General features: G+C 32.7%; 1 protein-coding gene across 1 annotated transcript in view; it reads right to left on the bottom strand.

Moving 5' to 3' along the window:
• Positions 1 to 3012: 3012 nt before the first annotated feature.
• The window catches only part of LOC111707671 (CD63 antigen), a 14300-nt gene continuing 4658 nt past the window's right edge, over positions 3013 to 12654 (bottom strand). Inside the window, exons 2-10 of the mRNA XM_023480813.1 lie at positions 12259 to 12352; positions 8440 to 8552; positions 7028 to 7130; positions 6799 to 6899; positions 6434 to 6492; positions 5809 to 5881; positions 5135 to 5232; positions 4614 to 4728; positions 3013 to 4400 (exon numbers count right to left, since the gene is read on the bottom strand). Of these exons, the coding sequence (XP_023336581.1) occupies positions 4331 to 4400; positions 4614 to 4728; positions 5135 to 5232; positions 5809 to 5881; positions 6434 to 6492; positions 6799 to 6899; positions 7028 to 7130; positions 8440 to 8552; positions 12259 to 12352 (826 nt within the window). The 3' untranslated portion in view covers positions 3013 to 4330. The remainder of the gene's footprint in view (positions 4401 to 4613; positions 4729 to 5134; positions 5233 to 5808; positions 5882 to 6433; positions 6493 to 6798; positions 6900 to 7027; positions 7131 to 8439; positions 8553 to 12258; positions 12353 to 12654) is intronic.

A 12654-nucleotide genomic window follows, 5' to 3' on the forward strand; every position in this document is an offset into this window, starting at 1 on the left:
AGTATATACAGACTGCCTGTAACAATGCAATTTAATCAGTCGTTTCTCTGTGAGATGTTCACTACTCGAGGGTCCGTCAGTAACTGAGTAGTGGTTATAGTGTAGTGTGGAGTAGAGCTACTAAAATACAAATTTTATCTACACAGCACACATATAGGTATTCACGGGCACTTAGCTTGGCACGCACTTTATAATAAAATATGCAGATTTATAGAAAGGTCTTAGTTTGTAACTTCCTTGTGGTTTCTAAACATATAATTTTTATATCTATACCTATATAAATATTAAGATAACAACAGATCTGAGTAAACATAAAAAAATTCAAAATGAAATCAAATCCAAGATTGAAAGTATGGGAATGAGATTAAAACCAGCAAAATGTAGATCATTTTCCATCAGATCAGGTGTACCTAGAAGAATAAACTTTACTATTGGTGAAACTGAAATTCCAAATATATTTCATGAAGAGCAGAAATTCCTTGACAAACTTCTATTTCCTATTGGTAAACTTAGTTATGCGTTCGATTACATCAAGAGTGAATTTGAAAAAAAACTAATAAACATTAATGCACTACTTATTCGAGATGAATATAAAGTCTGGATCTACAAACATTATTTCATTCCTTCTATTCGATTTCTGCTCACTGTTCATACCACAAAGTCATCTGAAGAAACTATGATACATTCACTGATAAATTTCTGAAAAAATGGACTGGATTACCACCCTGTGCAACAAATGCTGCTCTACACTTGAAACCTGGCCTAGACATCACTTCAATATCCACCCTGTACAAAACAACTATGACGCAAGCATACACTAGAATAAGAATACTGGGTGATGAAACAGTTAACTCTGCCTTACAATCTAAATTAGACCGGGGAAAAAATTGGCTCCGCAAAAATTCCATCACAGACTATGCAGAAAAAATGTTTCTACAAGCCACATTAGAGAACTCTGGTCAAGCAGAAATGCCTGAGTGGGATGACCAAGCTTTCAAACACCAATGCAATAAAAAAATGAAAACAACTGTCAGTGAAAAAGTATCTTTTGAAAACGAAAATTTCTGGAGAGAACATACAGAAACACTCATAAAACAAGGACATTTTCTCTGCCTGGCAATGCTTGAAAAATCTGACATGATCTGGAAATCTTACATGTTCAATCTGAAGAAAGGTTCACTGAAATTCCTACTCAACTCCTGTTTGGACACACTGCCAATACAAGCTAACCTTCTACAATGGGGAAAATCTGCATCAGATCTCTGTAAACTATGTTTACAGGCAAGCGCTGAATTGCAAGGAAGAAGACAAGAAACTACAAACCATTTTTTGAATGGCTACTAGGTTGCACTACACCAAAAAAGATTATCAAGTATATCACTGGATTAATTGATATTGACCGATTTTTGATGTATGCCGACATCCCGTCCCATACACTTCCAGGGGGAGGTACTGTTCCCCCCCCACCTCCTTGTGACCGCAGAGAAATCAGATCTAGTAATAATCGATAGAATGGAGGAAAAGATGGATATTTTGAGCTTACTGTCCCGTTGGAAACAAATATCAAAAATGCCAACGCTCAAAAGATGAACAAGTATGAACATTTTATCACAGATATAACAACTAGGGATGTGTCAATTCATCCTTTCGAAATCGGCTGAACAGGATATATCTCACCATCAAATAAAGCAAATCTAAAGAAACTCCATAAGTTCTGCAAACCCAGTGTTAGTTTCAAAGCAATGAGCGAATATCTATGAAGCCTTGCAGTGCTGTCATCATACCACATTTTTAGAAAACGAAAAGCACTAGACTGGGACCAAGAAACTCCATTTCTGAAAACCACCTCTGAATAACTAAACTATACGCTAAAAGTCTTGTATTGCACCTGTTTTTTTGGCAAACCCTGTCAATCATAAAATGCGATATCCAGAGAAAAGAGTATTAGTTTGTAAACTTTTATATTTTGCTTTTAACAAATATAAATGATGAATAAAAATATAAATATTAAGTTGTAATCTCTGTTTTTATGTCTGGGTGTTTGTCAGTTTGTTTGTCCGATCATAACTCCAATTTGCCTTTGGGGAACTCAGGTGACAGGTCACGTGAAGCTTGGTTTTGATATTCTAAGTTGAGTAGGTCAACTTTAATAGCGACAATTTAGATTCCCGATAAAATCGCGCGTTTAAGTGCGGGTAAACGGCAGGAGTAATTTTTAGTATGTATATAAAGTTGTAATCTCTGTTTGTCTGTCTTTTTCTGTTTGTTTGTCCGATCATAACTTATGAACCCTGGACCGATTTGCCTCAACGTTTTATTGGGAAACTTAGGACCACGGTTCTTAGCTTGGTTTTGAGATTCTAAGTTGAGTGGGCCCACTTTTGATTGATACTTTTGGATAGTGGTTTCTTTACAAAAATGACTTGCAGATTTCTGCAGCAAAGAAAAAGTTGACGATCAACAGAACTAAACAATTATTACGATAAAAAACAACAAAATCTGAAAATATGTTTATAGTTCCTTCAAGCTAATAGTACTCCTAGTTTAATGTATAAAAACATTATATATTTAAATGTCTTTGTTAAAGTAATTCTTGATTTAAATATTTTAAAGGTTTTAAACAATAGATACGTATGCTACATTCTCTGATTTAAATAATTAATTCATGAAGAGAGTTGACATTCATTAGTCCACACCTTACTTTCAGCTATATACATAATACACAAGGATCAGACTTCGGAGACGACTGTACAGAATTTACTCATGGACAGTTAATTTTTGGACAAAATTCTCCAATCTTTATCATTTTTTTTCACTTACTTTCAGATTTTGTTTGTTCATACAATTATTTTGATTTCAACCTTAGAGGTGTAAAAATAAAAATTATGAGTTTCCTACTGAATTAAAATAATTTTTTTATTTTTCAATATTTTAAAAATCATTTTTTGCTAGATATTTAACATTTTTTGTACGGTATCAAACATAATGCTAGTATACTTTATTTGAAACGAATTAATTTATCTTTTTATTGATTTAGTAGCATTGTGTACAACTTTACAAGGTTTGCACGTTATGTACTCAACTTGATAATATGCCTTGATAACATGTACATAATGGTGTTGTACTGTACTGCATTGTATACAAGACTGAAGAAAAAGATTCGGCCGGAGTTGTGAATCTAAAAGCCCGATTCAGTTTTGATCTTGACTTAATCCCAGCAGATGTTCAAATCAAAATCCTAGAACCAGGACTAGGATATTGTTCGTTAAGGAACGTTAAGTTTTTTAAAATTAACAAAGGTTTCTATTAACAAATCTCAAAATCCGTTTTGAAATCGTTAATGAACGTGAATATCCGTTCACAAAGAAAAAGAACGTAAAATAAAAAAGAACGAACAGATGTGTTTCAAAATAAAAAACAATTCTGCTTAAAATTGCATAATCTTACAGACAATAAAATATAAATTTCCATTTAACGTGTTTAATTTTTTAAATATCTTCCGTTAACGTCATTAATAAGATTAAGATCGTTAACGAACGGAAGAATGGAAAATGCCTTTACCTGAACGAGACGTTCAATTCTTTCATCTTTGCTAAAAACAAACGGATTTATTGAAAGGTTGGTCTTTTGAACGATTTTAGTTAATGAACAGGTTGAATAAAAAGCTGAACATCCCTAGCCCTACTGTCCTACATAGAACCGGTTTAAAACTGAATAGACCTTTAAAACTCGCATACACTGGATGAAGAGTAGTAGTTTTATTGTAAAATTTGCAAAATGGGTTGCAAACAAAGTAAATGACAATACAGAAAAAAAGTGACTGATGCAAAATATCTAGGCCATTTTGATACAAATTACTAATTGCATAACGATTTTAATTTGGCACTACTGTTACACTAAGTATTGAGTATATACAAATATGCAATGCTATGTATAGGGTGAAGGTTAATTAACGTTTTTTCAACGTTTTGCAAACAGTAAAAGCATTCAATTCTGGGGGGTTCGGTTTCTTTAAAGTTCTTTCATTAAGCAATAAATGAAAAATTTAAAAAATCAATGAAACGGTTAAAAAAAGTTATTTGAAAAATTCTCGCTTTAACAGAATTTTTTTCTCGTAAAGGCTTAAACGTAAACTAGTCGTACTGCTGTCAGGTACACCATCGTGGGAATAGTCTAAGAACACGTGTTCCGCAGATGAAGTCACGTGTTCCGCAGGTGAAGTCACATGTTCCGCAGGTGAAGTCACGTGTTCAGCAGGCGAAGTCACTTGTTCCGCAGGTGAAGTCACGTGTTTCGGAGGCAAATTCACGTGTTCCGAGTTCCCCGGAAGTCAGAAGTTAGTTTCCTTTGTAGTTAGGGAGGGGAGGAACTCTTCATCTTGGGCCCCCGCATTCCCCACTCTTAAACACACACAAATTAGATATAATAGACATAGACAGAGTCAAAGACAAAGTCAAAGACAAAGTCAAAGACAAAGTCAAAGACAAAGTCAAAGACAAAGTTAAAGACAAAGTCAAAGACAAAGTCAAAGACAAAGTCAAAGACAAAGTCAAAGACAAAGTCAAAGACAAAGTCAAAGACAAAGTCAAAGACAAAGTCAAAGACAAATCTACCTGGTAAAGAGTTCATCTCTCTTTCTTCTCCTGTTGATTTGAGCAACGTATGCACAGGCCAGAACAACTGTGATTAGCTCAACAATAGCAAGGACAACTCCAACACAGGAATAAACTAGACATTTCAAGTATTTTAAATAGTTTAAGATAGTCACTATTCACAAAGTAAAGATCATACAGTGGGCCCAATAAAGCTGTGGAATGGGAGGAAGACTGTATAGACTCAATTTATAATTTTGAATAGTCATTGAAATATTAACACAGCCATTGTGCAGTGTACAATCAAGGATTTTACTTAATAAGTTAATTTCAAACTATTGCTTAAATGTCGTCTTGCTATTTCACATTTTTTAAGGTCCAAGCTATCTTACATTTAATGTTTTTGGTTTCTTATTTTAAATCTTTTCCTGATTGGCCATCAAACTTTTGTAATTTTGACCATTTAATGATTTTTCAATAAAAATTTAGAAGAAGATACATCTTTTGACGTTACACAAAGTAATTTTTAATCAAATTATCACCTATCATCATAGGCTCTACATCAGTTTTGAGTTTTTGGGTGAGAATTGCCACACATCCATCCTTGTAGATTCCTAGCGATATCTGGGACGGACTCGCTCTAAACAATCAGAAGTCAGTACTTTTGGATTGTAAACTGTTTAAAACACGCTCAGTCGGGTTTCCTTCTTCAAGTATCTTTACTAATCTTTAATCCAAATTCAGCTTGCATGAGCAATAGTTAGTCTTATGTATATAGGGTTGTTAATCGTTTTTAAAAACTATCGAAAAACGATCACTTTTCGTTTTGTTTTTAGTTTTTTTTCGATTATATGGGTTTTTCGATTTAAGGTCAATTTGTTTTACAGTGAAATAGTTTTACCCCATAAAAGCTGGGGAGGGGGGGGGGGTCTGAATCTTTGTATAACTATTGTTAACGAAGGATCGTTAACGGTGGCTAAAGATTGTCAACAATTAGAAACGACCTACCTTCGTTAACGAAACAACGAACTAAAACTATAAAACAACTTCTTCGTTTTTAATTTAAAAAACATTTTTTAAATAACGACAATTTTTGAAACGACCGTTTCGTTTTTTGTCCTTAACACATAGGGTTTAAGAATATCTTGATATTCAGCCCACATATTTCCCAGTTTTCAAGTTTGCTAAAAATGAAATGATTTATAAAAAAACTTACTTCGCAATTTGATCTCCACATCCTTCTCTCATTTCATGACAGCAGGAGTCTGGGACACTTTTCTTCTGGATTCCTGATTTTACATTCAATAGTTTTACTTTGTTTCAGATAAAATACAGGGGGACCCACTAAGCAGGAGACTTTTGATACGGCAGCTGAAAGTTCTACAAGTATTCTGCCTTGTATATAGTTTTTTATTGGCTTATTAAATGTATTGGCTTATTAAATGTATTGGCTTATTAAATGTATTGGCTTATTTAAAGTATTGGCTTATTAAATGTATTGGTTTATTAAATGTATTGGCTTATTACAAGTATAAATTCCATACAGTCGTCTCTGAAGTCTCATTCTTTGTGGGTAACCCTGTAGCCCAAAGTTTAATCTAATGATTACTGGAATTTCCTTTTTAAATATAAAAACAAAAAACACTATTCTCAGAACAATATAATTGTTATGTTCAGTCATAGTTCTGACGATGATCTGTTAATCATTTTATAAGTAGGATTTTGTTAACCAAAACAAATGATCTTGCTCGGCTGCAAGGTCGTCTTTGACCAAGATTTTTTCCGGTGCCAAACCAAACAATTTTACACAATTTTTAAAATTTTTTTAGAAGGATGATTACCAATGGTAGCTGATCTCCAATCCTGATATCCAGTATCAAACTTGTCACCTCCGCAACACCTGGATAGATAGGTATGATAGATAGATGGAAAGATAAATAGATAGATAGACAGATAGATAGATAGAGAGATACATAGATGGAAAGATAAATAGATAGATAACATATATATTGCAGCGGAGCCAATGTCGTCTTCCTCGACAATAAAGAAATCCACCAACACGATGTTAGAAAATCCTCGAGTCATTGTTCCGAAGACGAGAATAGAACTGCTTATCCTCTTCAAATATGTTTATCTCTACTTAAAATGACTTGTCGGTGATGCAATTTCACATTTTTAAGGAACCACTGTTTTGAAATCTACCAACCTGAGATCTTTCTGCATTTCATCCCAGCTAGCTGTTTTTGCCTCATAACCTACTTCACCATAGTGTTGCATATCTTCAAGTATAGCGCTGGGATCAATAACCTAAAAATATTCTTTCATAGTCCAAAAAAAAAAGCTAATAATATTAATAATGATAATGCTAACAGCAATAATAATAATAATGATTCTAATGATAATGAAAATAAGAATAAAAATTATTGTATTCCTACCTCGTTATTGATAAGGTTCCTTACTTCCATGGCGCTGAAAACGGAGCATACTTGAGCTAGGAACGCTATTCCCAGGAATACTGCTATCATGGATATCAGGCATCTAGAACAAAAACAAATGAAAGAACTGATAAAACTCTCATCGTAGTTATATATAAATCCTTATATATTTGCAACCGTATTTTGTAGACGTATACAGGGTTACCCACAAAAGATGAGACTTCAGAGACGATTTTTTCTCTGCTTATTCATTTAATAAACCATAAAATACTCAATTGAATACAGAAACCAAAAATCAAGCTTTAAATCGTCATATTTATAGAGTTTTGTGTCGTCTTTATAGTCTCATCTTTTGTGGGTAACCCTGTATTATGCATTGATATTCAAGCTATGAAATAGATTAAATAGTATATGTTGGAAGTAAAAATGGTTTACACCATCAGGTTGAAAACGTATATGGATAAGAAAATTAGAGTACATTTTTCATCAGGATATTACAATTTTCTGTATACAATCCTGACTAAAATTTCTTCGATTTTAGTAAATAACAATTACTAATTGTTTTCGTGCTGATCACTCTTTTTTTAGTATTTGAGCACCAAAAAGTAAAAATCAAAAACTATTTCATTCGAAATCTTAATTTTAATTCATTTATTCTATAGATTTTTTGTAAACATTTTCCCCCACATCATCGTAATTTTCCCCACATCATCGTAATTTACCCCACATCGTAATTTTCCCCTACATCATCGCACTTTCCCCCACATCATCGTATTTTCCCCCGCATCATCGTAATTTTCCCCCACATCATCGTAATTTTCCCCCACATCATCGTAATTTCCCCCACATCATCGTAATTTCCCCCACATCATCGTAATTTCCCCCTCATCATCGTAATTTACCCCACATCGTAATTTTCCCCTACATCATCGCACTTTCCCCCACATCATCGTATTTTCCCCCACATCATCGTAATTTTCCCCGACATCATCCTAATTTTCCCCACATCATCGTAATTTCCCCCATATCATCGTAATTTCCCCCACATCATTGTAATTTCCCCCATATCATCGTAATTTGTCTTCAAAACAGATCATGGCTTCATATTAATCTTTCTGATACAGTTTAACGTCCCGGTACTTCAGAAACATCAGAAGAATTTATAAAATGTCGTCTTGACAATTTTTCAATGGGTTTACACTAACGTATTCCTTAATCTCAGTAACTGTAAAAATAAATAAATAGCCACGAATATGTGGAAACAGTTTTAAAGAGCTCCAAAAAATTATACAATTAAAAACTAAATATCTGTAGCATAATTCCATTATCAGTAAGTTAAGAATACAACATTTTTTAAATTCTTTAGATGACTCCGGAATTCTTGGGTAAACTGTAGTCTAGTATGCACACACCTGTTTTCTTGGTTTGAGATGAGGAATCCATAAACTGATACAGCGAAGGTGTAGAGGCCCAGAGATATCATTAAAATTGGGTTGACGTAAAACCAATAGGACCAGAAGTTTAACTAAACATAGAAACATAAACATGGCAGAAGACGACATTTGAAACATGTATTTATTCTCTTCGGGTTGATACAGAGTTACTCGGACTAAGAGACCTCAAAAGACGACAGTGAGGAATTCATACAACTGATTCCTAATAATTACTATTCTACAATTGTTTCTATCTTTGCAAAGTGAGCCATTGAATAAACTATATAATTAAACGGGCAGACGTAGGACATTTGAATTTCCGAGCCGGGTCAACCTTTCCGGTCCCTGTTTGTACTGTATCGCCCGGAAATTGGGTAAATAAATCAGACACTCAATAGGACTAGCCGAACTAGCCAGTGCAACAAGGTTGACGCTGTCAGATTTTAGGTTGAATTTACTTTAACTATAGGGTCAGGGGTGCGTAAGATTAAGTTCAATGGATCATCAATTTTAAAAGTTTCAGGCCGGTCGTCTTTATACTATCATTCTTTGTTGGTAGCCCTGCATACTCTACAATTGACATAAACTACTGACGGAGTCAAACATTATAGAAACTGAACGTAAATAAACCGCTAGGTATATAGCAACAAGGTTTATTTTGCAGGAGAATACTTTTCATATTTCAGAGAAATTAAATAATCATTGTAGAGTAAATATAATTTTCATAAAATCCATTTATTCAAATGGTAAAACGGAATTTTATGAAATCATATTATAGCATTACCGGAGAACTTTTTTTAGTATTTTTGAGATTTTTTTTTTTGTAAAAATAAAACAGATACAGTGAAACCCTTAATAACGAATACATCGAAAGTATTCATCAAATGTCGTATTCTTCACTTTCTGATAATGGAATGTTGCAGATATTTAGTTTTTTAATTAAATGATTATATGGAACTCATTAAAACTGTTACCGCATATTAATAGCTATTTATTTATTTTCGCAAATACTGAAATTTATGTAATACAGTATAAAATTCATTGAAAAATTGTCAAGACGACATTTGATAAATTCTTCCGATGTATTCGTTATTAAGGGTTTCACTGTATCATTTTCATAAAACTGTTCTTTTTTTAAAAGTAACACGCAATTTTATGTAACCATGTAAGCTTCAATAATGATGCCAGTACAAAAAATCTGGGGGGACCTTAAACACAAAAGAGAGCAGTACAAATGTATATAATAAAATAGGTAGTAGTATAGTCTAGGGTATGTAAAAACAAAAATAATGATAATGATAATTATAAGCTAAAATGTTTTACAAAAAAGTTTAATTTCTCTATAATATAAAAAAATATTCTCCCGCAAAATACGCCTTGTTGTTGTACCTAGCTGTTTCTATACTTTAGGTTTCTATAATGTTTGACTTCCTACTGACTAAGATAAAAAAAATAGGATTGTCTGTCTTTTATAAATTTTCTATTTTGAACATTATTAAACTACCACAGTGTTTTATCCCCAAAACTTTCTATGTACTTTAATGGCAGACTATGATATTTTAAGTTTTATAATTGGTATTAATGAAAAAAAATTTTTTTTTAGCTCGATCATAAAACGTGGATTTATCTTGTGTTTAGTTTCTATTTAATGATTGTCCTTGTAGCATGTTTGGTCATACAGAGTGTCCCGAAAACCATTAGAATTAAAATACGACTTCAATATCGTTCTTGATTTCCGATACATTTAAGTGTACTTACGTCATCTGTGGTCTCCTTTGTATCTTTAAAACAATGACGGAAAATTTTAACAATTATGCTGTGGAAAAAATTTGAACCAGGAGATGGAAACTTTAGAATGGATAACCTTTATCCCGATCTGTCAATTAATCTGGAGATTAAATTCATGAGGACAACATACTATATTTAATCTGGAGATTAAGAAAAAGAGTGGATCAAGCATTAATACCGATATCCATCATTCTAAAGTTCCCAGCTCAGGAGATGGAAACTTTAGAATGGATAACCTTTAATCCCGACTGCTTAATCCGAATATCCACTGTGGAAACTTTTAATTTTATTCCTCAATCCACTCTTTTTCTCTCTCCTTGGATATCCGTTAATTGTTTTCTCCAATGAGAATATTTCTGTTCTATCATTGGTTGCCCGCTTTTCTCTGATTGGCTGCTACAGTTTCTCAGATGATCAAATATTAATTTGAATTTTATCGTTTTTCATACACTTTTAAGATAATCTTGCAAGATTATGTTAATCTGGAGATTAAGAAAAAGAGTGGATTAAGCCTTAATCCCGATATCCACCATTCAAAAGTTCCCAGCTCCGGAGATGGAAACTTTAGAATGGATAACCTTTAATCTTTAATCCTTTAATGGATAATCTTTATCCGAATATCCACTGTGGAAACTTTTAACTTTAGTCCTTAATCCACTCTTTTTCTCTCCCCTTGGATATCCGTACATTGTTTTCTACAATTAGAGTGCAGGAATATAGTTCGTAAATTATATAGACCATTGACAGCCTTGAAAATAAATTCTATCCAATAAGAGATCTCCGCACTTTTTAACAAATAAAGAATTTATTGTCAGCCATTTTGTAAACGAAAAATATTTAATAATACGTTTGAGATTCTTTTTTCACTAATTCAAATTAATGTATTAATAAATAAATGTGTAAAAAATTAAGTGAAGGCCCTTCCAGTCAAGAAAACGAACAAATCTGACGTTCCTTGAATCAAATTCGTTGACCTAAATAATTAATCTCGAGACTATGTTAGTCTAGAGATTAGCAAAAAGAGAGGATTAAGCCTTAATCCTGATATCCCCACCATTCTAAAGTTCCCAGCTCAGTACATATTTCTCAATATTTGGAAACATTTAGTCTTTGGTGTTAATTTTTTTTAACCTGAGCTGGGAACTTTAGAATGGTGGATATTGGGATTTATGCTTGATCCACACTTTTTCTTAATTTCCAGATTAAATAATGCTTGTTCTCCTCTTGATATTAATCTCCAGATTAATTAACTGATCGGGGTTAAGGATATCCCATTCTAAAGTTTTCAGCTCTGGATACCACATATAATGTTCACGAAATAATGTTTTTGGGACACCCAGTATATTCAATTTTTTAAATACCAAATACAATAATAGAAATATTATCGTAAAATTAACTTCAAAGTAGAATATATTTGAGCAAAAGATTTTTTGAATAAAATAAACTGCTAACAGCCTTTAATATATAATACAGTATTTGGAAGAAGACATTCAAAACTATTTACCAACTGTCATGTTTCGTGGGACACCCTGTATTTCTTCTGCAATTTTTAGTCTTAATTTAAAGTGCACATTAGTATATATTCATAGAGTGCACTTAACGAATTTAACGATTTAACAATTTCAGCAGACTTAACTGTTCCAAAATTTATGGATATATAAAATTTAAATTCTTAGAAAGCCATAAACTTATAAAAACTCTAAATTGAGTCAAAGGTTTCATAATTAATCCTTGTGTAACAAAGAATGACACCTTAACAATAAGAATTAAGCTTTATGTAATACAAGAAAAAAAAAACAATAATACACAGTTAATCTGTTTAAACAGTTAACATTGGAATTTTATTGTCTTACAAATTTGAAAATTTGGTCTGCTAGTGTCGCGATGTTATTTCAAAATTTTCAAATATATCCAAATGTTTGTCCAGTTTTCAATTTATCAAAAAGTCTAAAATTGTCTAAGTACGTCAATTGTTAATGTTTTCAAATTGCTGATTTTCTGATACGTTACCTTCGTAATATGGTAGAATTTGATTAGAATAATTGCAGAGAATACTAGAATAGTAGAGGTGATCAGTAAAAACACGTTACTCAAATTCAAAAATCTAAATAAAAATGCATAAGATAATTTTGAATAATTATTTAAATTTTGTTTTGTAAATGTTTACTTTTTATGCATACTCCTTCTTAAATAATAATAATATTTGCTGCATCACCCTCCCCCCACTCTTCTGCACTATGATATTTGGAGCCCCTAGCATCCACCTCCCCCTTCCTCTAATTCCCTCTGATATTTGGAGCCCCTAGCATCCACCCCCCCTTCCCCTAATTACCTCTGAGATTTGGTGCCCCTGGCCCCGATCCCTTTCTTACCTCCTCCTTTTTCCTTTGATATTATGTTCCCCTA

The sequence above is a fragment of the Eurytemora carolleeae genome, unplaced genomic scaffold (genome assembly GCF_000591075.1).
Source record: "Eurytemora carolleeae unplaced genomic scaffold, Eaff_2.0 scaffold732, whole genome shotgun sequence".
Lineage (NCBI taxonomy): Eukaryota > Metazoa > Arthropoda > Copepoda > Calanoida > Temoridae > Eurytemora > Eurytemora carolleeae.